The sequence below is a fragment of the Lytechinus variegatus genome, chromosome 1, assembly GCF_018143015.1.
Source record: "Lytechinus variegatus isolate NC3 chromosome 1, Lvar_3.0, whole genome shotgun sequence".
NCBI lineage: Eukaryota > Metazoa > Echinodermata > Echinoidea > Temnopleuroida > Toxopneustidae > Lytechinus > Lytechinus variegatus.
Window position 1 is genome coordinate 91,540,897 of NC_054740.1, and position 27,963 is coordinate 91,568,859.

At 35.5% G+C, this 27,963-nt stretch overlaps 1 protein-coding gene across 3 annotated transcripts in view; it reads right to left on the bottom strand.

Moving 5' to 3' along the window:
- The window catches only part of LOC121428502 (glutaminase kidney isoform, mitochondrial-like), a 50,342-nt gene extending 24,321 nt beyond the window's left edge, over positions 1–26,021 (bottom strand). Inside the window, exons 1-4 of one of the 3 annotated variants that reach the window (XM_041625158.1) lie at positions 25,857–26,021; positions 17,535–17,755; positions 14,435–14,455; positions 4,288–4,366 (exon numbers count right to left, since the gene is read on the bottom strand). In XM_041625158.1, the coding sequence (XP_041481092.1) occupies positions 4,288–4,366; positions 14,435–14,455; positions 17,535–17,746 (312 nt within the window). In that variant the 5' untranslated portion in view covers positions 17,747–17,755; positions 25,857–26,021. Of the gene's footprint in view, positions 1–4,287; positions 4,367–6,858; positions 7,113–14,434; positions 14,456–17,534; positions 17,756–25,856 lie in introns of those variants that run through there. The other 2 variants (XM_041625165.1, XM_041625173.1) reach the window with 2 other exon arrangements.
- Between the last annotated feature and the right edge of the window lie 1,942 nt (positions 26,022–27,963).

The window sequence follows — 27,963 nt, forward strand, 5'->3', positions numbered from 1 at the left end:
TATTCTTTTTTAATGATACCGGTTCTCGACCAATATACAAATGATGCATTCGTTAGAGTGGGTCAGTAGAAACTGTGTGCACAAGGTAACTTTGGCATGGTTTAGACCATAATGCCAAAGTTACCGCATGCACACAGTTCCACTGACCCACGAATGAAACCCATGCATCATCCGTTTTATAGAATGGAAAAAATTTATTGAATAAACCACAAAAATTAATGATTTACGGGATGCATGATAATTTCATGCATCCGGTAAATTGAATTTACCGGACGCATGATTTTTTTTTACCGGACGCATGATTTATTTACCGCATGCATGAAAATTCCAAAATGTAATGCAGACACTTTGATAACCCTGGACAACATGAATATGGGCTTAACTGGATAATATGTTGGCACAAAGGCATTATTATACCCAAAATGCCAGATACAGCTTTGCATTGACAAGATCTTGAGGTAGCCTCCGACCTGCAATAGCTGTGTGTGTATGCCCGGGCCGCACAGGGGGCCAGCGCCTGCGGCTGCCTTGGCCTGCAACGGAGATTTGGCTGTGCACAGCCAGCCCAGGGCAGTAGATCGAACATTAGATCGTATGTCTGGGGTGGTATTCTGAAAACGTTCTTATCTTTGTTCTTATCTTTTATCTTATCTCACTGAGATAAGAAGACGCTAAAATCATTGCAAATCGGTATTCTGAAAATCTTCTTAACGCGTTCTTATCTTTGTAAGGACTGCCCCCTTCTTATCTCCAACACACCCATTTTTTAAGATTTTACCAATCAAAATGCGCTTTATATTGGCAGTTTAACCAATAGAAGCGTTCCTTATGTGAAGAGAATATCATGGGCGCTGCGCGTTCACTGTTTCTGGCGCATTGCGCGAAATAGGCATTTTATACGCACTGACTGATTTTATTATTTCGAGACGTCCACGTGCAAAAAAAAGTAAGAAAAGTAAATAAAGCAGGTACGAATAAAGAACAAAATATGAAGAAAGAAAGTAAGTAGGTATGAAAGAAAGAAGACAGAAAAGAGTCAGAATGAAGCAGAAAAAAAAGATGAAAGGGACAAAGCAGAAAATAAATGAAAAAATAAGGAGTAAACGAAAGAAAGCAAGCAAAAAGAATTCAAAAATAAAAAAGAAAGAAAATAGAATGAATAAAAGAAGGAAAAGGAAGAAAGAAAATAGAACAATTATCCATGATAAAGTGAAGGAACAAAAATGAAGAAAAAAAAATTAACTAAAAGGAATACACACAAAAATAGAAAAAGGTCAAACTAATATAAGATAAAATAAATTAACAAGGAACCGAAAAAGAAAAAAAAGTCTAAAAAAAAACGAATGAAAGAAAGTTAGAAAGAAGTAAAAAGAAAGAGAAACAAGTGGAATGCCTCTGGCCGTCTCATCTGCATCACGCGGTTCAATATAGCAGCAGTGCTGACTTTGAATACTACTATAACTCGCACAAGATGTTCAGTGATACATGGTTACTCTTATGTCCACTTTTTATGAACTAGACCAATAAACTTACAGAGATATGATGGTTATTCAACAAAAAACCCCAACATGGCCAAAGTTCATTGACCTTACATGACCTTTGACCTTGATCATGTGACCTGAAACTCGAACAGGATGTTCAGTGATACTTGATTACTCTTATGTACAAGTTTCATGAATCAGATCCATAAACTTTCAAAGTTTTGATGGTAATTCAACTGATACACCCAATTCGGCCAAAGTTCATTGACCTTTGACCTTGGTCATGTGACCTGAAATGCGCACAGGATGTTCAGTGATATTTGATTACTCATATGTCCAAGTTTAATGAACTAGACCAATAAAGTTTCAAAGTTATGATGGTAATTCAACAGATACCCCCGATTCGGCCAAAGTTCATTGACCCTAAATGACCTTTGACCTTAATCATTAGGCCTGAAACTTGCACAAAATATTCAGTGATGCTTGATTACTATTATGTCCAAGTTTCATGAATCAGATCCATAAACTTTCAAAGTTATGATGGGAATTCAACAGATATCCCCAATTCGGCCAAAGTTCATTGACCCTAAATGACCTTTGACCTTGGTCATGTGACGTGAAACTCATGCAGGATGTTCAGTGATACTTGATTGACCTTATGTCCAAGTTTCATGAACTAGGTCCATATATTTTCTAAGTTATGATGACATTTCAAAAACTTAACCTCAGGTTAAGATTTCAATGTTGATTCCTCCAACATGGTCTAAGTTCATTGACCCTAAATGACCTTTGACCTTGGTCATGTGACATGAAACTTTAATAGGATGTTCAGTAATACTTGATTAACCTTATGGCCAAGTTTCATGAACTAGGTCCATATACTTTCTAAGTTATGATGTCATTTCAAAAACTTAACCTCAGGTTAAGATTTAATGTTGACGCCGCCGCCGTCGCCGCCGCCGTCGGAAAAGCGGCGCCTATAGTCTCACTCTGCTTCGCAGGTGAGACAAACAGGGAATAAAAATGTAAAAAGTGAAGGAAGAGAAAAAAAAAGAAAATTAAACAAAGAAATAAGGATGAAAGAAAAAAAAATGAAAGGAAATTTGACGCAAATATAAAGACTACAAAAAGATAAAGAAAGAAAGGTAAATTCATAGAAAAAAGAAATAAGGAAAGAAAGAAAGAAAAAAAGAAAGAAAGAAGGAAAGAAAGAAAGAAAGAAAGAAAGAAAGAGAAAACGAAAGGGAAAATAAAAAGTTGGGAAAAAAAACCCGAAAAAAAAATCAATGGAAAGAATAAAGAAAAAGTTAATAGAAGACAGAGAGAAGAAAGAAAGTAAAGAAAAAGAGTAAATAAAGAACGAAAAAAGAATGAGCAAAATAAAGAAAAAAAAGAAAGAAAGTAAAAAAAGACACAAAAGTGTCAGAAAGCAGAAATAAAAAAATAAGAAAATTTAAGAATTATTAAAGGGAAGGAAGAAAAAGGGGGAAAATGAAATGAATGATTAAAAAAGGAAAAGCATGTATAAAAACGAAAGAATGGAAGAAAAATAAAGATTACAAACAAGTGAAGGAAGAAAGAAAAAAGAAAAAGAAAGAAAAGGAAGAGAAACGGGGGGAAAGCAGAAAAAAGACTCAGTAAAGAAAAAAAAGGGATAAAACGAAAAGGGAAAATAAAAAGGAAGAAAGATGAAGTATAAATGAAACAAAGCAAAAGAAAATAAAAGATTCAAACAGAACAAAAGTAAAGACATAAATGAAGAATGAAACAGATAGGAAGAAAGACAGACAGATAGAAAGGAAGAAAGACAAACAGATAGAAAGGAAGAAAGACAGAAAGACAGGCAGGCAGAGAAAGGGAGAAAGACAGACAGATAGAAAGGAATAAAAAATGGAAAAGAAAGAAGGGATAGAAAAAAGAGACGGGCAAAATAAAGGGTGAATGAAACAAATGGTGGGAGGAATACTTGTGGGTACTTGTTACTACTAGAGGCCATCGATTTTGAGCAAGAAAAAACGCGGACATCGTGAGATGTGATAACCCTCTAGCTATCTTAAATATTATCTTAAATATCGTGAAAGATAAGAAAGAAAAAAGATAAGAACGTTTTCAGAATACCACTTATCTACATTCTGTTCTTATCTTTTAGCGCGCTTTAGTATTATATGCGCGAGTTGTAAATTTACGCGCTCAGCATTGGGGGTGGAGAGCAAGATAAGAACAAAGATAAGAACAAAAGATAAGAAAAAGATAAGAACGTTTTCAGAATACCAATTTAAGAAAGTGACGTAGATAAGAACAAAATTAAGATAAGAACGTTTTCAGAATACCGCCCCTGGACTTCTCAACTAACGAGCATGCAGGCAGTTTTAAACCCTATGACAATTACAGTACCGTATTTGTACTTACACTGTCTTACAGATCATTTTGCATCCTTTATTTGATTCATTCTGCCTTGAATCTTGATCGAAAATTCAAAATTTTGACGTAAACAAGAGTAACAGTACATGCGCGATGACAACACAATGACCTTTTCGGACGATACATGTAGCTTGTTTAGAGTGAATATCGTTTTGATTATCGGGATATCGTTCATGCAGCCCAGTAAAAATTCTTGCATTGCTCTCAACCAATCAGATTGCAGGGATTTTCTCATCCATTCTATAATACAGAAAACAACATCATAACAGTAGTTAAACACGGTAGTAAGAAAATCAAATCACCACTAAAGGAATAAAAACCTGTTTTATATGCTTTACAACATTGAAAAATTATTCAAGAAACCAAAGCAAAAATTTTGACTTACATCGAAGAATGTACTGACTGAGATGGTTCCATCCCCTTGGCTTAACATGTGAAACACAAGTTCTTCAAGACTGGGAAAACTGTATTAAAGGGGAGCAGCAAAAAACACAATGAAACACAAATTTTATCGATGTATACAAATTTGCATGGGTGACATCCAGCGATGGAACTTACTGAAATGAGAGTAAAAAGATAATAGCTGCAGGGGCGGGTAAATTTACAGGGGATGTTTTTCTCATTCTATTCATTCCAAATTTCACTTTGAAATTGTTAAATTCAATTTTTATCTATGCAGATTATACGTAAGTTTGAAAGATCAAAACTGTTTTAAAGCACAACAGGAATATCAATATCAGGGGAATGAATATGGTGTAACCAGGTAAAAATCACCTCTCTATTAATATCTCTGCCCCCTCCCCCATCTTGCTTTCTTTTTCCAACCCCTCCCTCCTCGCCCAATATCATCCCTGATTACCACTTAAAGTACAGAAATATTGACATATTTAACGGGATAAAACTACTATAAAAGGAATATTTTAAAAATAAATGCCAATGGTATGAAAAGCAAATGTTTAATATTTCAAGCATACTGTATATGATATTCCACTAAAAGGGATAAAATTCATGAAAATCAACTGAAGCAGTAGCAAAAGCAAAAAAAAAAGAGCAAATGTTTTAAAAAATGCATTTGAAAAATTACAGAACAGGATAATTAAAAACTGTAACATGCTATCAGGAAACCATTTCATTCAATGCAGAAAAATGTGAGTGCTCATAAACAATTAATTGGTATACATACTGTAGTTTTCATTTTGTTGACAATTATCCAAAGTTACAAACTGTCCAATTGGTGATGTGATAATTTGAAAAATACATAAAAATGGAGTCTAGATTTTCACTTTTTGGAAAAAGCCACCTGAGAGATTTCTTCCAATTTTACCTTGAAGATAAAGCTTCACACCCCCTCAAACCTTTTTTCCTCTCCCTTGATTTGCTCTCTTGCACTTTGCTCCTCCTTTTACCTCACTCTCAACTCTTCTACAATACTGACAGCTCTGAATATATGTGAACTTCTTGAAAATGAATTAGGACTACATGTCTATGCAGTGATAAAGTTCATTATTCCATAATACCGTCCCAGCTTTTTCATGCAAAATCGAAGTTATTATATAAAATATATGCAGGAGTTTATGCACTCATACAACTCACAAGGTAATACTGGAATATATATAAATGTGACTGTAAATCTATAATAGGGCTAACTACATGTATCATTATCATAGCAAAGTTGCTTGAAACTACAGCATGAAATAACTGCAGCCAATTGTTCAAGACAGTAATATGAAACCAGTTTGAGTCTGCAGAAAGCGATGTCACCTTCAAAGAAAAAGCATCATGGATGCAATTTATTTGATGAAAATGAATTTTCTTTCGAAATTGTTGCAAGGGAGTCATTTCCCCTAATACAGGGGAAAAAAGTAAAAAACAAAAGAAAATTTTCAACTTTGCAATTCAATTTGCAACTCTGAATTTCAAACTGATAAAATCTAAAAAAGAGGAAAAATAACAGCAATTTAGTTTCCAAAAGCCTATTCTGTCAAAAGTAGTATTATCTTGCTTTTATATTGATGACGTATACCTAAGTCCTTACAGGATATTGTGAAAAGCTTGATGGATTTCATGCATACAGCTCCACTTTTTTTGCAATGATCTTACCATGGAAACAAGCATGAGAATTGCAAAAAAGACGTATCATTGATAATATCATACATGCAGGATTGAAATTGCATAAAAAATGAATCAGGAAGTTTAAATTTGGGGATGAAATCAATTGATATGATTCTGCTTTCAGTATCCAGAAGGACTTGCATCCAGTTTTTAATGTACAGACTGACATCATACAGAATAGATGGTTGTATTCTCAAATTAAACCTACTTGTACATTGTAAGTTTAATTTCAGACTAAAGTACATTAATCCAGACTTAACATGTACAATGTATGCTTGGCCTTTGACATACAAGTACTCATATCACCACTTTCTTCTAAATTTAACAGAATTATTTTGGGGATTGATATTCACTACAGGATTTAATTGGTGAATTAGTTGACAAAAGTCACTTCATAAAAATGTGGTCTAAATCTACATGTACCAAAACGCTGGGTTAATTTTATCAGAACTAAGAAAATCCCATACTCATATGATATGTGAATAGAACACATTCTACAGAATTAAAGGTAAAAGTGGAGAAAAAACTGAAATGAATTTCATTGAGACAGGATATTATTTTGAGAGGTGAACGAAATAATTGGAAAATATACTCAAATAAATTTGCATTATTACTAAAGTTAAGAGTATTTATTTTTTAAATACATAAAATTGTTTTTTAATGGTACATGAAATAAACAGTGTACAGTACTATGGTGCCAAAAATTTAGTGTTTTTTCCATAATCAGAGAATGATCTTGAGAATCAACAGCACAAAAATAAATGGTTGCCAATTTTGATGATTTGATCGGAATAACAGTGTAAATGAAAATGAACAAAACTGTTTCAAATTTTAAATCTCTCACCTTTTCCTTACTGTAGACACATATCCACTACAGAATAGAGACAAATCAAAATATACTACCATTTATTTCTACATTTTCAAAAAGGATGACTACTTGCAGAAACTACAGATAGGGGAAGGGCAAATGTGATTATGAATGAACATGAATAGAAATTTGATGGAATACATGTAGAAGATGAAAGACAAAAACAAGTCAGCAAAATGTAGAGTTTAAAATTGGGATCAAAGTGAAAAAATCATTATCAATGTCATACAGGTAGGACGGAATGGACAGTCTATCACAGGGATTGTAATTTGTATATAATGAGACACTCCATTCTTGTGTTGAAAAATATAGAAAGAAATTTCTAATTATAAAACTTGCCATGGCAAACGTTTTGATAATCGTTCAAATGCTCCTTTCTCAAAGGGTCAGCACTGACCCGTAATCAAGATAAATTTACATGTAAAAATTTAACAAGCAGTAGAACCCAGAACTATTACGTCATAAAGCATACTTTGCTGGTCCTACTTACATACATATAAACAACACTACAAAAACAAGACTAAATATTACATAGTCTAGTTTTCTATTTATTTCTACTCAGTACTGCCATTTCAGGTGCTCATTAGAAATACAAGGATTTTATTAAATAGTGATATGTGTAGGTACATATAGATCATAATCAAATGATAGGCTGAAATATATCACATCAGTGACCAGTCTAATGAATAACAACCCACAGGCAAATTCACTAACAACTGATACTAATGACAAGTTCTGACTGACCATGGTTTTTCGATGAGGATGGATTACCGAATATGATCCACATTACATTTATATGTCCATGCTATCTCGTACTATTTATAAACATAAAATTTGCTCAATTTCACAATGTATATGCTAGGTGCCTGCCTGTGGCAGAAAGAGTTTCGTTTAAATGCAAGTGAAAATATCAAGAGCAAATCCTGTATATGGGTGCTTCATTGGCTGAAAATCATGTTGCGTAAGATTTTTTGAGAAACTATGCGTTTGATTGCAACTCTTTTTGCAAAAGGCCCCTAGACATATGCAAAGAAGGGGACTGATTAAATCCTCTATTTTTTCTTCTTTATCATTATTTGTTTGGGAAGTGAAAAGGGAACTGAATCGCTATGACCTGCAGGTCTCTCCTCCTGGGCCCTGTTGTACAAAGAGTTACAATTGATTAGATCAATCGTAACTCTATGGAAATCCATCAGTGTCATAATTTTTTCTACGAAAATTTGCACAATGTCCTTTTTATGCAAAGAGAAGCGCAGTGAATTTTCAAGAAAACAATGAATGCATGAATACATCACGGCTAGAAAATAATTTGAACAAACATGCATAATAGATGTTGACATTGCTGGTCGTCCATAGTTGCGATTGATTGGATCATTTGTAACTCTTTGTACAACAGGGCCCTGATATCACTGATTGGGGGGATGAAGGTGGACCATTTCATTGTAACATAGCCTGCATCTATAGGGGAGACGTTTACACCCAACACAGGCATCAGTCATCCACCAGGGGTGGACTCGAACCACTGACCTTCAGTTCGACAGGCAGATGCTTTACCGATTGAGCCAACTTTGCACTCTTATGTACATGTATTTTAACATTATATTCTCCTCATTGTACATGTAAGGCACAAAAAGGTTTGAATCATAATATATGTGGAAATGCCATGAAGTATTGCGATTTGACAGTCTCCTTTGGCAAATCCGCGCAAATTGAAATACTTCTCAGACATACACCCTATAATGAGTTACCGTAGTCATATCATTGACTCTCCAATAAATCACTGTGTTGTGAACTGTTTCTTAGGCAGTTTTCAGTGTAATGCCATTTTACTTTTTTCTTTTTATTCAAACTCAACTTTGAAAATAATTGACTGTCGGTGTCAGAGTGGTGAGCGAACTGCAGCCCTCTGTCAATAGTGCCATCACTGATATGATGGGTATCTGTTGGGCTTTAATTTGAGCTAAAACTGATATCTGGACTATTGAGCCATTTCAATTCATTCTAATCTATTTTTTATACATGAAAAAAGCTTTGAAATGAATGAAAAATAAAGACGGAATCAGCTGTGATTACACATGATAGGCACTGCAAACATGGAGGTATCTACAATGTACATTAAATTGAGTCATGAATATTGCAGTCAAACTTTTTAATAGCAACAATCAATTTTACTTAACAATCAAAATTTATGATGCAATATGGTTTTTACTAGCAAATATGTGATGTAATACATCTTTTTCAAAGCGTGCACATCTCTCGCAATGTAGGGGAGACCGGGGTTAGTTGGAAAATGGGGTAAGTTGAAACACTGTAATTTTCTTTAACGCCTGTAAAGTAAATTTATGCAATACTGCCCTCAAGTTATTGTTATTGATAATACAACCGTTGTATTATTAATAAAAATAACTTGAGGGCAGTAAATATTGCAAAAATATACTTTACAGGCATCAAAGAAAATTACAATGTTTCAACTTACCCCATGTTCCAACTAACCCCGGTCTCCCCTAAGCCTAATTTTTTCACGTATATAGGCCCTATTTGAATATCACTATAAACAAAACATACTGCAATGACGATCTGACCTTAACAACTGTAAAACAAACAGCACACTCCCCCCCCCCCCCAACACGATTTTCTCATTACATGAAACACATACAATACATACTGAAAACCATCAGGTACATGTATTCCTGTATTACGGGGGGGACCATTCCCATAATCGTCCAATTTGATTGATCTAGAAAGACATGATGGAAAGGCAAAATAAATCTAGAAAGCCACATTGAATTGGAGTTCTAATTGAATATCCACATAACATTCAAATAAACAACACTTTGATCGTGGGCATCCACAGCACAGAAAGACATACTATGTAGATGCTACAGAACAAAAATGCTGATGAGCACTGCCTGGGGAATGTGATACTAAAATATTTCTAGCCTAAAATAATAATATAAGTGGGAATCAACCTCATACTTGGTGATAGATAGTTCACTCTCTCCATAAACGATACATTATTTGCCTAAGAGGGGTGTGTAGTACTGAGAATGGTACAATATCATCCACATTACTTTCTGTAAAGCAAAATAGAGGTCATGCAAATTAAAATCATCTATTTCATGTCATAAAGATGACTTGTTTCAAATGATTTAACATGTGAGTGGTTCTGCTGCTAGAAACCTCATGCAAGAGATTAAAGATAAATTCCAGTTTTGGTAACGATCTCAAAATGACTTTAATGACCACCCAAGTGTCTGTTTGTATGAATTAAAAATATGTGCCAAAGGATTCTGGGAGAAATTGTGTAATTGCTGAGAAATAAGCGCGGATTCGGTCACTTCCGTCGTCCCACGTGTGCCTATCTGTGTTGGTGATCTTCAGTGTGAACGTTTTTCAGCGTAGATTTCAAGATTTCACAAAGTTCATTTTATGTAAATGTACCAGATCTAGATCTTCGATGATATTCTGACAATTAAGCCTGGTTTTACAGACTTTCTCATGAAATCAGCGTTTACTGCAACTACTGGAATTTCTCTTTAAACCAGTAATGGGGAAAATAGGGAAGGGTGATGTTACAGTACACTGTAGGGGAAGGAGGGCTATTGAGTTGTGACACTTTTTGCATGTTAGAATTTATATGACTAATAATATTGTAGAAATATGTACCTTGCCTTTAAATTTGATTCTTGGGATATTTTTCACCTATATATCTTTCTACCCCCACACTGAAAGTCAATGTGACCTTTTAAAAAAAAATGATGTCAAATGGCTCAACTTGCCCCATTTGTGTGGTAAGCTGTGCCACCTTCTGGTTTAAATTGAGCCACAAAAACTATATAGGGGCCTATACAAAATGTATGTGGGAAGAACCAGCATGTCATTTTTTTATTCAAAGTCCTTTCACTTGCTAATTTGCTATAGATACTAACATTCTTTAAAAGTAAAAGAACTGCCACATGAATTTGCACATCAGTGGCTTTAATTCAAGGTCTTTTTTTATTATACATTACCATAAAGAATTACCAACTTGCCCTATGTTGGCTGGCTAAAATGACCCCATTCCGAACTTCATGCCACACATTTCTTATGCATCCATTAAGTATAAGACCAAGACGAGAATGAAAATCCATACCTGGACTAACAATAAATTATTGCTCTTATTTCTTTATTATATTTTAAGAAGTGAGTAGGTAAAAAGCACTGATCTATTTCACACCTTTTTTTAATACTTTGTGGTGAAATTTGTATTTTTCCATCTGAAAAAAGTACTTTTTGTTTTAAAGTTGAAAACAATGTGGTGGGGTTAAAGGCCAAGTCCACATCAGAAAAATGTTGATTTGAATCAATAGAGAAAAATCAGACAAGCACAATGCTGAAAATTTCATCAAAATCGGATGTAAAATAAGAAAGTTATGACATTTCAAAGTTTCGCTTATTTTTAACAAAATAGGTATATGAACGAGCCAGTTACATCCAAATGAGAGAGTCGATGATGTCACTCACTCACTATTTCTTTTGTTTTTTATTGTTTGAATTATACAATATTTCAATTTTTACGAATTTGATGATTAGGACCTCCTTGCCTGAAGCACAAAATGTTAAAATAATGGAATTACACGTGTTCAGGGAGGAATGAAACTTCATTTCACATGACAATGACGAGAAAATCAAAATATTTCATATTTCATATAATAAAATACAAAAGAAATAGTGAGTGAGTGATGTCATCAGCTCTCTCATTTGGATGTAACTGGCTCGTTCACATAACTATTTTGTTGAAAATAAGCGAAACTTTAAAATGTCATAACTTTCTTATTTTACATCCAATTTTGATAAAATTTTCAGTTTAATGTTTGTTGAATTTTTCTCTTTTTATTCAAATCAAGTTTTTGTTGGGGTGGACTTGTCCTTTAAGGGTTATGTACATGTAATAGGTCATTAATACATGACACCACCATAATGTCTGACTCATTATTGGCCTGGGGTGGCCAACATTTCAATTTTTACGAATTTGATGATTAGGACCTCATTGCCTGAAGCACAAAATGTTAAAATAATGGAATTACACGTGTTCAGGGAGGAATAAAACTTCATTTCACATGACAATGACGAGAAAATCAAAATATTTCATATTTCATATAATAAAATACAAAAGAAATAGTGAGTGAGTGATGTCATCAGTTCTCTCATTTGCATACCGATCGAGATGTGCATATAACTGTTTTGTGAAATGAAGTGAAACTTTAAAATGTCATAACTTTCTTATTTTACATCCCATTTTGATAAAATTTTCAGTTTAATGTTTGTTGAATTTTTCTCTTTTTATTCAAATCAAGTTTTTGTTGGGGTGGACTTGTCCTTTAAGGGTTAATAGGTCATTAATACATGACACCACCATAATGTCTGACTCATTATTGGCCTGGGGTGGTGGCTCAACTTGCCCCTATGCTCAACTAACCCAACCTTCCCCTACTCTATTTGTACATTGAGGCAATTCATGAATGAAGAATGAAAATATATGAGACTGGCTACTTTATAAAAACTCTCTCACTGCATGTACAGAGGACTATACCTTTGTGGGTGTACATGTATATCATGGCAAATGAGAGTCTGTCACTTACAATGTAATACAAGCTCTGAAATTTTAAATACTGTGAATGGAATGGAAGCTATCTGCCACAAAATAAATCTGATATTGGTACCAAACGCAACAACTTTTAACTGTATTAGCTAATATTTCATCTCATTTTGAAATCGAAACAACTATAAGCTTGTGATAAGTTTGGTACATTCATAGTCACTTTGATGAAAAGGGAAAGTTGATTCCTTGTAGAGTCAGTGATACTTTGTTCAGTGTAAAGCAAGGTTTACATGTAGGTTGGAAGCAATACCAAATGCACTTTTCCAAGATCATGAGAAGTGAACAATTAACTGAATGTATACCGGTATTCCAGTATAATGAATGCACTTTTGCAGCTATTCGTAGTGAAGTGATTTTATCATATTCTCTGTTTTTATACTGTACAGTACTGTAAAAAATGCCATGCATATGTATTACATCATGCAGGGTGCTACATACATGTAAGTACTTGCCCAATTGCCCGGGGCAAATAAAAGTTAGAGTCAGGCAAGTGTTTTGAAGTAAAGACCAAAACGACTTGCCGAATTGGGCAAGCAAAATTCTCACAAAAGAATGACTGAAATTAGGGTCAATATAATGATATTGACCCTAATTTTGGTCATGGCAGGCAAGATAAAATGACTTTAGCAAAATAAATGCAATAACAAGGTAGATTAGTTCATGTCTAAAGAGAGAAAAATGTCAATGGTTTAAATAACTGCAAAACTTTCCTTTAATGAGTTAAAACTTTTTTTTCAAGGATTTTTTTCGGGGCAGTGATATAGATTTATGGGCAAGTATATTCCCACTATTTAAAAAATTACTTGCCCGACTGGACAAGTGCTTCTTAAAAGTTATGTAGCACCCTGCATCATGTACTAAGGTTGAATGAAACAAGTCATCACTAAAACTACAGTGTACTATTTATAGTGCACGCCAATGATGCTGGATAAACAAAAATGGATTTTGATTTAAGCAGCATGAATTTGATTTATATCTTTTTAAAACAACCAATGCATTAAAGCTACAATGTAAGATACCTTTCCTGCATTTAATCATCAACTACAGACTACTTATGATGTACAGATATGGTGAGATGGAAAAGAAAACCCACTCAGCTTCCACAATATAAAGCAGCAAATGAAGTTCATGAGAAATCAATGCAATGCAGGCCTTGAACGTTGTACATTTCACTCACAAATAAAATGTGAAAACCTTTAATGAATCACAATATACTGTAGCATACTTTAGGAATTAGACCTGGGTCACTAGGACTTATGACTGACCCTTTAAAATGGAAGGATTGCCAGAGATTTGAAAGTAGTATTTAAACATGGTATGATAGTAACCTTCTTCCAGATAAACATGTAAAAAAAATGAACTGCTTCTGAATATAAAAATGTAAATTCACTATTGATGCCACTTTTAAAGGGTATGTGTAATTTGCATTTTGTTTTTTCTATGGTTTTCAGTTCAATTCATTCATTATCTAGCAAAACAGTGAACTTTAAAAAACAAATTGATTCTACATGTAGCTGAAAGTACATGTATTGTAACAACAGTCTAAAAATGAGAAATTAATGTAGATTTCAAGGTTTAAGAAGGTGATTTCTACATTCAAATTAATAAACAAGATTAAATTCAGACAAAACAATCTGAGAAAATTAATTTTTGTTAGATCAATGTCTGCAATACGAAAGATTTATTGCCATGCATTATCTTAATAAAACAAAGACAAATAAAAAATGTAAAGAAGTCTTTGTTATTTCAGCTGAATATTTTTTTTCATATAAAATTCAGATAGAGGTCATAGAACTACATGTATCTTCAAATATCTTCCCTAATGTACACTTCAACGAAAATTGTCAATAGGGAATGAACAACAACTCAACATAATTTCAAAGCTCAACTTCATGAACAGTAAAGACGTACCTGGCACGAGTATGTGATGACCTGTGTTCACAGGAACAACAAAACACATATTAAAAGCACACAAGTATTGAAAACAATTCAGAGAATATTATCACAAATAAAAAAAAAGAATATTACCAAGTAAACAAAATAAATGAGACTCTTGAAAAAAGTTTTCAAATTTGTAATTAGTGTGACTCCCTAGCAACCTGAATTTCTTGAAAGCTCTTCAGATATGCCAACATGCAGGGTGCTACATAGCACCTGCCTGATTGTCTGGGGCAAGCAAAAGTTAGAGTCGGGCAAGTGTTTTGAAATAAAGACCAAAACTACTTGCCCGAAGCAAGCAAAATTCTCACAGTAGAATGACCAAAATTAGGGCTGATATGATAAACTGACCCTAATTTTGATCATGGCAGGCAAGATAAAATCACTTTGGAAAAAGAAATGCAGTATTGGTAGATCAGTTCATATCAAAAGAGAGAAAGAGGTCAATGGTTTAAATAACCGCAAAACTTTCCTTGAAGAGGTAAAACTTTATTGTTTATTCAAGGAATTTTACAGGCAAGTGAAAAAGATTTTGGGGCAATTATATTCCAACTATTTAAAACTTTACTTTATTCGGGCTGCTAATCGGGCAAGTGCTTCTCAAAAGTTATGTACATGTAGCTCCCTGCAACATGGCATTATACAACTGTTTATCATATCCATCCCTCATATTCTAAAATACCCCTGGGTGAGTAATCTACATGTTGATCAATAATTATGTAAACCACTTCATGAAAATTGTCAGCACTCAGCAATGACTGGTGTTATTGAAATTCTTTTTTATTGATTGAACACAGGCCTTCGAATGTCAAATGCACTCATTTGGTCAGTGCTGACAAGTTTCCTAAAATAGTACCCTCAATTGATTGCAATGTGTTGAAGGGAGCAGGTGTTAAGCTTTCATTCAATTATTGAAGCATTACTCACCCTGCTAATGATCAAATCATATTCAAATAAAGAAAATGAAATATTAGTTTGAAAGAAAGTACTCTTTGCATTTGTCATATTTGACTTAGATTTCATTAGAGATACATGCACTTCACTAATTTCTCATATTTCTGTTCATGTTTACATCAGAATCATTACGCACTAGTAAGAATGGTCAAGAAAGCAGAAAACTATTTTTAATTTTATCCAGCACCCTGACAAAGAAAGGTTAAAACATACTGTAAAAGTACACCTTCGAATACTAAATGGTTATTGATTATCAAAAAGAGCTTCATGTGATCATAAATCGTGCATTTCAGAATTGGCATAAAATCTAGGAAATCACATGTCAATTTCATGCAATTTTCCAAATGAAATATCAAAATTACATACATGTATATGGCTATTAACCTTGAAGCAACAGGCCCATAATTTTTAGTAAGCAAGCCAAGCCTGGGTACAAAAGAACATCCTATCAAACCCACAAATTAAAATCTTGCAAAAAGGAAAAATCCAGTGTGACCTAAAAACATTTGAAATTCCTATGTACATGTACATGTAGGGCCTAAAACAACATCCCCCCCCAAAAAAAAAAATTAAAAAATAACAAGTGGAATACCTCTGGCTGTCTCACCTGCATCACGCGATTCAATATAGCAGCAGTGCTGACTTTGAAAACTACTATAAAATAATTATTCACAAAAAACACCATTCATGTAATGATGATATACTACGTGCATTGACATTTGACCTTGATCATGTGACCATAAACTTGTCAGTGATACTTGATTACCCCTATATCCACATTAAACTTTGAAAGTTATGACAGCAATCCAATACTAACTTCTAAAATGGCCAAAGTTCAATGACCTTAAATGACCTTTGACTTCGGTCATGTGACCTGAAACTCGCACATGATGTTCAGAGATACATGTACTTGGTTACTCTTATGTCCATGTCTTATGAACTAGACCAATACACTTACAGAGATATGATGGTAATTCAAGAAATACCTCCAATATGGCCAAAGTTCATTGACCTTAAATGACATTTGACCTTGGTCATGTGTAATTCAACAAATACCTCCAATATGGCCAAAGGTCATTGACCTTAAATGACATTTGACCTTGGTCATGTGTCCTGAAACTCGGACGGAATGTTGAAAGATACTTGATTACTTTTATGTCCAAGTTTCATGAACTAGACCAATAAACTCAAAAGTTTTTTGGTCGCGATTCAATATAGCAGCAGTACTGACTTTGAAAACTACTATGAAATAATTATTCACAAAAAACACCATTCATGTAATGATGGAATACTACGTGCATTGACATTTGACCTTGATCATGTGACCTAAAACTTGTCAGTGATACTTGATTACCCCTATATTGACCTTGTGACAAACACACTGAGAGAATACTGAGTAGATCATTTGGGTGTGGAAACGACCCACAACAAATAACAACAACAACTTAAAAGTTATGATGGTAATTCAATAAATACCCCCAATTTGGCCAAAGTTCATTGACCCTAAGTGACCTTTGACCTTGGTCATATGACATGAAACTCAAGAAGGATGTTCAGTACCATTTGATTAATCTCATGTCCAAGTTTCATGAACTTGGTCCATATATTTTCTTAGTTATGCTGTCATTTCAAAAACTTAAACTTAGGTTAAGATTTGGTGTTGACGTCCCCGCCGCCGTCTGAAAAGCGGTGCCTATAGTCTCACTCTGCTGTGCAGGTGAGACAAAAATTACTGTTAAGTGTTAACATTATTGACAAGTTAATTATTATGACTCTTGTCAAATATATACATGTATATGTATCTTGTCAGATATCATTATTATTCGTTCAATATTACTCAACTACATGTTCATATTTTTAAAGAAATGTTTGTTAAAAGTAGTATCCTTCTCATCACCTATTCTTTCTGAATAAAATGTACATGTAAACCTTTAATATATGGATGGACTGTATAATTTGTTATCTGTTTGCACATGTATTGATTGGAATTTTACTCTGAACAAATCTATGTAATTGATTCATTCTTTAGCTGCAAGTTTGATTTTATTAGAATACCATTTTTTAAGATAAATATTTGTTTAACATGGCGAAGAAATCCTCATTCTTCAAAATAACTTACCCGGTGTTGGTCTCTTCATTAAGACAGAAACTTGTGGTTTGGAAGCCTCTTGCAAAAAACAGCCTATGTTTAGATGGGTGATGCGGTGCAGTCAGTTGCATATTGTGACTCTTGACAGCTGTACATGTAGATAAACATTTCTTCATCTGTGTCATGGATTTCTGTTGCATGGAAAGCAGACATCGCCATTTTGTGGCCATCGATGTCATCATGATGGTTGACTGGGAAATCAGAGTAAAAATCATATGAGGATAAGATCAGGGCATAGGCAAACATGTAGCTCTCTTAAATTAAAAACATGGGAATGGAAGCAATGAATCCACATTTCATGAAATGATTACGGCCAAAATGGCTACAAAATTAATCATTTTTAGCTTAGCTAATATGTAAGTACGTTGCCATCTTGGATGACGTCATCATTCTTACAGACGTATTTACCAGTCGCTTTATATTACGATTTGTGCTGCTGCTTTACGCTTGTAATCTATGTGCATGCGTTCAGAACTTGTCGCTCACATTTATTCGCCAGGATATAACGAAATCGGAAAGCCTTGATAAAAGCACAACTCATTGAACGTGGAGGGCAGCAACACAAGGCTGCCATTTTTTCATCTCCGGCAGAAGAATTAAAAAATAAGGAGTAAATCATCAATAATGTATATTTTCAATAATTTATTGCATTTGTACACATGTAGTATCAAAAGAAAGATTAGAGATTAACAAAAATAGTGGGAAATCGTTCAAGATGATATGTCATTTAGAATTTTAAAAAGAATAAAAATCTCTAAACCCTGTCGCCCGAATTGGAAGAAATGATTACACATGCAGGCTCGCACTTACACATTACCGTCGGCAAATGGGTACGATAATAAAATGTCAGAAATTATTTAATAAATCCCCAGAAACGACGGTTATTCCTATCTAGCTTGTGCGTTGCATTCTCAGTAATTATCTAGTGACATACGCATCTGGTTCAGGATCACAAACACTGCCCAGAATGTTAAATTTTCAGGACAAAAGATATGAAAAATAAACAAGTGGAATGCCTCTGGCCGTCTCACCTGCATCACGCGGTTCAATATAGCAGCAGTGCTGACTTTGCATACTACTCTAACTCGCACAAGATGTTCAGTGATACATGGTTACTCTTATGTCCTCTTTTTATGAACTAGACCAATAAACTTACAGAGATATGATGGTTATTCAACAAAAAAACCCAACATGGCCAAAGTTCATTGACCTTACATGACCTTTGAACTTGATCATGTGACCTGAAACTGGAACAGGATGTTCAGTGATACTTGATTACTCTTATGTACAAGTTTCATGAATCAGATCCATAAACTTTCAAAGTTATGATGGTAATTCAACAGATACACCCAATTCGGCTAAAGTTCATTGACCTTTGACCTTGGACATGTGACCTGAAACACGCACAGGATGTTCAGTGATACTTGGTTACTCTAATGTCCAAGTTTAACGAACTAGACCAATAAACTTTCAAAGTTATGATGGTAATTCAACAGATACCCTCGATTCGGCCAAAGTTCATTGACCCTAAATGACCTTTGACCTTAATCATGAGACCTGAAACTTGCACAAAATGTTCAGTGATGCTTGATTACTATTATGTCCAAGTTTCATGAATCAGATCCATAAACTTTCAAAGTTATGATGGGAATTCAACAGATATCCCCAATTCGGCCAAAGTTCATTGACCCTAGATGACCTTTGACCTTGATCATGTGACCTGAAACTTGCACAAAATGTTCAGTGATGCTTGATTACTATTATGTCCGAGTTTCATGAATCAGATCCATAAACTTTCAAAGTTATGATGGGAATTCAACAGATATCCCCAATTCGTCCAAAGTTCATTGACCCTAAATGACCTTTGACCTTGGTCATGTGACGTGAAACTCATGAAGGATGTTCATTGATACTTGATTAACCTTATGTCCAAGTTTCATGAACTAGGTCCATATATTTTCTAAGTTATGATGACATTTCAAAAACTTAACCTCAGGTTAAGATTTCGATGTTGATTCCTCCAACATGGTCTAAGTTCATTGACCCTAAATTAATGTTGTAAGTTAGAGCCATTACGGGATCGGAGTTCGGTTCGGAAGTTTTGCTCCTAAAATCGGAATCGGTTCGGATATCGGATCGGAAGATATTCAAAAACAAAAAAATACATTAAAATTTGTATGTGGCCGGCGCGTGGACGAATGCGGCACGCTACACTGATGGCAGTATTTGTTTTGATCTCCGACAAAAGCGGAGGAAGAAGATGAGTTGTTTTGATCTCCGACATAATCGGAGGAAGGAAAATAAGATAATGACGTTCCAGCGCGCGACACTACTGCCGATCAACGATAGGCCTCTTCTCTACAACATCGTGGTGATGGCGGAGTCTGTCGTGAACTTTTAGAGGCCGCATTACTTACCGAAAAGGACGCACTATTATCCAAAGTTGTTTACCATGATATTCACCTTCTCTACAATATCGTGGTGATGGCGGAGGTAATCGTAAACTCTTAGAGGTCGCATGACTTCCCGAAAAAGACGCATTATTATCCAAAGTTGTTTACCATGATATTCACCTTCTCTACAACATCGTAGTGATGGCGGAGGTAATCGTAATCTCATAAAGGTCGCATGACCTCCCGAAAAAGACGCATTATTATTAAGAGTTGTTTACCGTGATATTCACCTTCTCTACAACATCGTAGTGATGGCGGAGGTAATCGTAAACTCTTAAAGGTCGCATGACCTCCCAAAAAGGACGCATTATTATCCGGAGTTGTTTACCGTGATATTCACCTTCTCTACAACATCGTAGTGATAGGGGAGGTAATCGTAATCTCATAAAGGTCGCATGACCTCCCGAAAAAGACGCATTATTGTCCAGAATTGTTTACCATGATATTCACCTTCTCTACAACATCGTAGTGATGGCGGAGGTAATCGTAAACTCTTAAAGGTTGCATGACCTCCCGAAAAAGACGCATTATTATCCAGAGTTGTTTACCATGACATTCACCTTCTCTACAACATCTTAGTGATGGCGGAGGTAATCATAATCTCATAAAGGTCGCATGACCTCCCGAAAAAGACGCATTATTATCAAGAGTTGTTTACCGTGATATTCACCTTCTCTACAACATCGTAGTGATGGCGGAGGTAAACTCTTAAAGGTCGCATGACCTCCCGAAAAAGACGCATTATTATCAAGAGTTGTTTACCGTGATATTCACCTTCTCTACAACAACGTAGTGATGGCGGAGGTAAACTCTTAAAGGTCGCATGACCTCCCGAAAAAGACGCATTATTATCAAGCGTTGTTTACCATGATATTCACCTTCTCTACAACATCGTAGTGATGGCGGAGGTAATCGTAAACTCATAAAGGTCGCATGACCTCCCGAAAAAGACGCACTATTATCCAAAGTTGTTAGAGATGATTTTCACCTTCTCTACAACATCGTAGTGATAGCGGAGGTAATCGTAAACTCTTAGAGGACGTATAGTCAGATAGTCGTAAATATTACCGCGCATGTCAGCGTGTTCAACTAAATCTTATTTGCCTCCGCTTAAGATCAAAACATATCGTCTTTTCGTTGTTTTTCTTCCTCCATTTTTGTCGGAGATCAAAACAAATTATCATCATCATCATCGTTTTGTTCTTCCCCGATTATGTCGGAGATCAAAACAAATCATAATCTTCTTCTCCACCTGCCTTTCCGCTAATATCGGAGATAAAAACAAATCATTATTTTCTTCCCCTTTATCTTCTTTTCCTTCCACCGCTTTTGTCTGAGATCAAAACAAATCACCAGCGCATTTCGACGGCAAACATGTCGCCACGTGTTTTTTTTTTGTTGTTATGTTTTGGTTTTTCCGATCCGATTTTTTCCCCACTGGTCAAAAATCGGAGTTCGGAAAAATGTAGAAAAAAGGGGGAAATCGGATCGGATCGGGAATTGGAATAAAAATCGGTTACAGCATTACCCTAAATGACCTTTGACCTTGGTCATGTGACATGAAACTCTAATAGGATGTTCAGTAATACTTGATTAACCTTATGGCCAAGTTTTATTAACTAGGTCCATATACTTTCTAAGTTATGATGTCATTTCAAAAACTTAACCTCAGGTTAAGATTTGATGTTGACGCCGCCGCCGCCGTCGGAAAAGCGGCGCCTATAGTCTCACTTTGCTTCGCAGGTGAGACAAAAACGAAAGGCGGAAAAAAAAAAAAATTGCTCGCTCACGCTTCGCCCTCCCACTTTTTGTATAGGGCCTATTAAGAACAAGATTATTTCACATTTATGTTAGCAATAGAATAAAGGTAAGAAGTGACTGAGCTGATCAGAAAAATAAAATTTGTAAAGATAATTTCGGGCCTCATCCCCTATTGGCGAAAGTCGGATCCACCCCACCCAAGGGTTCATTACCATCCTGCCTGTGGGGAATCTACAGGTATGACTATGGTATGCCAATGCTGTACACAGCACACTATTAAAAAATCATTAAATATCTCTATTGTGACCAAAAATATTAATTTCTATACGGTTTCAATTTATTTTTCATTAGTGACTTGGTGGTCATTTTTGTATTCACCAGTGCACTCGAAAACTTGAATTTTTGGCATATTTTTGTGTACGCCCTCTATTGGTGGGAAGTAAATATGGCATAACAATTGTAGTTTTTCGATCTCTATTTTTGAATTAAGAAAAAATAACTTGAAGAATCAAATTTACTTAGGAGCCAAATTATATGATGAATACAGCAGGGCTCGACACTAGCGGCGGTCCGACAGTCCCAGACCGGTAAAAATCGCTGTCGGGCCGGTAGATTTTCAGAAATAGGAAGATTTACTGGTCCGACATGACCAGTAAAAAATATCCTTGTCGGGCCAGTAATTTTTCCGAAAATAGCACAATTTTAAGGGTCCGACATAAAAAGTAATAAAAACCATTGTTGGGCCAATAACTTTTCCAGAAATGGTCAAATTCACTGCAAACCATTTCCCCCCGACAAATTCTGTCATTCACACACAGAATACACACAGAATTAATCACACGCAAGTATTACTACAGTAGATACAGTGTACATGTAGCTAGCCAGCCACACGATCCACATGGTAAATTCTCTACTGGCTGCGCGAACGAAACTTGGCTAAACTCTGGCAGAAATCTCTCACATAACTGTCAAAATTCACGGTTCATACTCATGAAAGGCTCTTATAATGTCCATATTTCCTAAAAATTGGAGTAACTCTGTCATTTGTAAGCAGTAAAAGGAAAAATTTTCACTTCTGTTTGGTTCAAACAGATCGGGTTTCGGGTGGCATCGTCTGAATACATATGAGCCCCACATATGCATTTATGTGTGTGTTGATACACTTGGTTTCTGACTTTCTTTCGTAGCTACTTTAATTGAGCCAAAAAGATACATGTACTGATAAAAATATTTATGATGATGGTTTTACATGGAGCTTTCTTCCTCTGTTTTCTTCCTATCTTTCTTTCCTTCTTTCTTTTCAATCTTTCTTTGTTTCTTCCCTCTCTTCTTTCATTTTTTGTTAAAGTTTTTCTTTTTTATTTTCCTTTTTTTCTTTAATTCGTTCTTTCATTCTTTCTATCCTTATAGAAAATATTTTTCTCTATTTCTTTTTTTATCTTTTTTTTTCTTTCTTTCTTTCTTTCTTTCTTTCTTTCTTTCTCCCTTCCTTCCTTTCATTCTTTCTATCCTTATAGAAAATATTTTTCTCTATTTCTTTTTTATCTTCCTTCCTTCCTCCCTTCCTTTTCCTTTCATTCCTTCCTTCCTTCCTTCCTTTCTTTCTTTCTTTCTTTCTTTCTTTCTTTTCTTTTCTTTCTTTTCTTTCTTCCTTTCTTTCTTTCTTTCCTTTCTTTCTTTCTCTTCCTTCCTTCCTTCCTTCCTTCCTCCCTCCCTTCCTTTTCCTTCCTTCCTTCCTTCCTTCCTTCCTTTCTTTCTTTCTTTCTTTTCTTTCTTTCTTTTCTTTCTTCCTTTCTTTCTTTCTTCCTTTCTTTCTTTCTTTCTTTCTTTCTTTCTTTTCTTTCTTTCTTTCCTTTCTTTCCTTCTTTCTTTCTTTCTTTCTTTCTTTCCCTTCCTTCTTTCTTTCTTTCTTTCTTTCTTTCTTCCTTTCTTCCTTCCTTCCTTCTTCCTTCCTTCCTTCTTCCTTCCTTCCTTTCTTTTCTTTTTCTTTCTTTCTTTCTTTCCTTTCTTTCTTTCTTTCCTTTCTTTCCTTTCTTTCCTTCTTTCCTTCTTTCTTTCTTTCCCTTCCTTCCTTCCTTCCTTCCTTTCCTTCCTTTCTTTCTCTCTCTCTTTCTTTCTTCCTTCCTTCCTTCCTTTCTCTCATTCTTGAGTCCATCCATCCTATATTCATCCCTTCTCTTCATCCTTTCTATCATTCCTTCTTTTTACCCTTTTCTTTCCTTCATTCTTCGTTACTTTCTTTGTTTCTTCCATCCATCATACCCTTTCTTTTTTTCATTTCATCCTTCTTTCATTCATTCCTTCCTTTCTTCTAAATGTCTTTTTCTGTCCTTTCCCCTTAAAGTTGTTAAATCTATTCTTTTACCTTTCCTTTCTTTTTTTTACTGCTTGCTTCCTTTCTCTCCTTTATTCTTTCATTCCTTCCTTTCTTTGTCTCTCAGTCTTTTTTCTTCCTTTCATCTATTCTTTTACTTTTTTCTTTTTGTATTGCTTGCTTCTTTCCTTCCCTTTCTTCATTTATTTCTTTCCTTTTATTTCTTTTCCTTCCTTCCTTTCCTTCCTTCCTTCCTTTTATTTTTTTTTTCCTTCCTTTCTTTCTTTCTTTTTGTCCTTCATTCCTTCTTTTTATTTGGGGGGGGGGGTAACAAAAGGCTAGAAAAATAAACTTGCGCCTTTTTTAAATGTTTTCTTTATTTTTGGGGACCAGTAGATTTTACGTTCGGACCAGTAAAAATTTGAAAAACTGGCCAGCTACTGGTCCGACATGAATAGGTTGGACCAGTAGAAAAAATAGGTTAGTGTGGAGCCCTGAATACAGTATGTAGCTGTAATGGAACATGACAGTGTAAAAAAATCAGGCATTTGTCCCGAAGAAAAAAAGAATTAAGCCAAACACTGCCAACCTTATTTCACCACACAGGGAGTAACAGAGAACAACCTTGTTCATACTCATAGAATAAGTGGATCCACTCTTGTGACACATACACACACACATACGCAGAAAAAAATGGTGCCCCCTTGAAAAAGCGGGGACTCCCCCCCCCACCTGAAAAAAATCCTAGCTACGCCCACTCATTCTATGAACAAGGTTATGATATAAATCATGAGCTACGGCTACGCCCAAGGGGGGAGGGGGTGCACTCTTTATAAATGCATAGTGGGTATGTGCCGCAGAGGGGACCCCCATTTTTACAGTCAAATTTCTGTTCCAAGGGCAAGGCATAGCATTTTGTCTTATGGAGAAGAGGAACAAAGAAAGCCGCTCCAAGGCATAGCATACTATTCCTATCGAGAAAAAAAGAAGAAATCCCCTCCAAAGCTTCGCACATTTTTCGTTACGCCGTTCCGATCACATTGATCTGCTATGAGCTGCATATTTTGTTGAAAAGCGGCCGCAGAGTGCTGTCCTACCATCGCCTCAGCTTTCCACGAGCAATCCCGGCGGAGGCCGCGCGAGCTGCATCATGCACACATGACCGTTCCATAGGGATGCATACGCACTCACATGCTGGCGATCCGTTCCAAGCCCAAGGACCCCCGTTTTCACAAACATTTGTAGTTCCGAAGCCCGTTCCGAGGACCCTCCTTTTTGCAATAAGCCCGCTCCAAGGCCAAGGCCCCCATTTTTTTTGTCTCGCCTGCGGCACACCCCCACCACTTTTTTGTCAAATGCCCCCCCCCCCCCCCCCCCCCCGGGCTACGGCCTACGCCACTGGTTTACTCATTGGCCACACCGAGACCGAGTTAGTCATGTTAGTTGCCTTTTCAAAATAACAACCAAACGTGCATATGTTACAACCAGATGCTGGTGGTGATTGTATGTCAACGGACAGATAGATACAAAAAAGGTTTTCTAGGACTTTTTCGGGTAGCGGGGCAACACAGAGGGCTATTACGTTTACTTACGCATGCAATTCTTGTCCAAACATGCCTAATTGGCAGTTATCACAATTTTGTGATATACACGTTCGAATAACACGGGAGCTACATGAACGCCCACTAGTATTACTAGACTGACTAGCTAGTGACCGTTGTCAATATGGCTACAGAAATTACATATCTGACTCTTGATACTCACTAAAAATTATTTGCTACTGACTCAGCTACAGTCCAGATTTTAGTCCTTATCGTGTATAAAACGATCCAGCAATCAATCACCAGAACGTAAAAAAGAACGTGCAATCTGGTATTAATTTTGCAAATCAAATCGTCTATCTACCATGCCGCCGAAGATGGCGTTATCAAAATGAGCAAGTGGAATATATTATTATAAACAAACTTCTGGGAAAATAGAAAGATAGACCACTTCTTGGACATTGGTTACAACATATTTAAATCTTAGAGGTATATTTCGCACGGGATTGTAAAGTTGAAGATGACTTAAACTACCCCCCTCCCTTTCCCGGGCCTGGCTGGTCTCTGTCCTCATATCCCCTTTTTTGTCCCTTTTGTACATAAATCATTTAAATGTGTCCCTCTTCTCTCCCCGCCTCTCTCCTTAAGTTGGTTATCATATTATATTATATTGCCATTTCTGTGTTGTTTATCTTATGTTCTTTGAACTCGTAATGGGGAACCTTAATTTAAAAACATTGCTTCACTTAGGTCTCCTCGTCTTCCTTTGACTGTCTTAAGCTGTATAAAGTATTTAAAAAAAAAACCAATACGGTTTTCTGCATACTCTTTTTATGTACTCTGATTATTGTTTCATACACACTTATGTTTGTCATTTATTCAAACTCAAAGTTGGAAGACAAATAAAATGAACTTGTAAAGGAATTTTGAGTAAAATTAAAAGACTTATTGGTTGGTGGAAGCAAAGAGATCTTAGGATGTATGGTAAAATAAAACTTTTGAAAATGTATGATGCATTTTCAAAACTAAATTGTGTTTCTTTCCTGATGACAGTCCCAAAAGAAGTTTTTCAGGAAATTGAAAAAAATTCTTTTAACTTTATTTGGGGAAGAAGAGATAGAATAAAACGCAAGGTTCTATAACAAGACTATTCTGTTGGAGGACTGAGAGCTCCAAATTTTGAGGTCTTTGTTAAGACCCAACGAATAATGTGGAGTAAACGTTTGATGGATGAAGGGAAAAGTTCGGGTTCGGGAAAGCAACCTTCGAATATTTTTTTAGCTCTTTAGGACTGGTGGTCGAATCATATATCTGTGTGATTATGATATGAGTAAAATGAATTTTAAACGTATACAATCAGCGGCGTACCTGGGATTTTCTACAGGGGGGACAAAACCGGTCGAAAAATTTGACAAGCAAAAAAAAAGGGTCTTCAAACAAAAAGCTCTTTAATCGTATCAGAAAAAATATTGAAAAGCAAAAAATAAATAAAAAATAAAATTTAAAAAAAAGGTCTTCAATCAAAAAGCTTTTCAATCGTACCAAAAAAATTGAAAAGCAAAAAAAATAAAATAAAAACATAGAGGGGTCTTCAATCAAAAAGTCTGTTCAATCGTACCAGAAAAAAGATTAACAAAAAAGGGGGTCTTCAAGCTCGTCAGGGGGGCAAAATAGGTATTCAAGCTCGTCAGGAGGGCAAAATAGGTTTTCAAGCTCGTCAGGGGGGGGGGGCAGGGATTTGTCTTTTGTATGGGTTGTGACTCGTCAGGGGGGCAGACTGCCCCCTCTGCCCCCCCCCCCCTGTAGGTACGCTATATAGTGTATACCATTGCTTTACAAGATATGCTGAAGGCATGGCACAAGTTGGATAAGTGAAGACATTTTGGAGGGAAAAGTAATCCCATTATTTTTAATAACAAGCGTATATGCCTCAATAATAAGACCTTTTTTATATTGAATTATTTCAGAAAGGTATAGTTAAGGTCTTGGATATAATAGTTAGAGGTCAATTAAGACCAGTTTCATACTGGTATAGGCCTAATCTGAAATTTTCATCTGAAAATTTGCTCAAAATTCAAAAGATATTTTCAGTAATTATAGAAGAGTGGATACAAGGTGATTTATGGAAATGGCTACAGACAACTTTGAAATTCAATTGATTATGTGGGCATGTTCAGAAACTATGTGATATAAAATCTAGACGAATTATGACCATTTCATTGAAAATTGTCAAATTGATTATGTATTTCATGTTACAGATGGGCAATCTGATTTGGGAATGGGGGAACTGAAAGAAGTATTTCTGAGACGGAAATGTGCAATGTTATGCA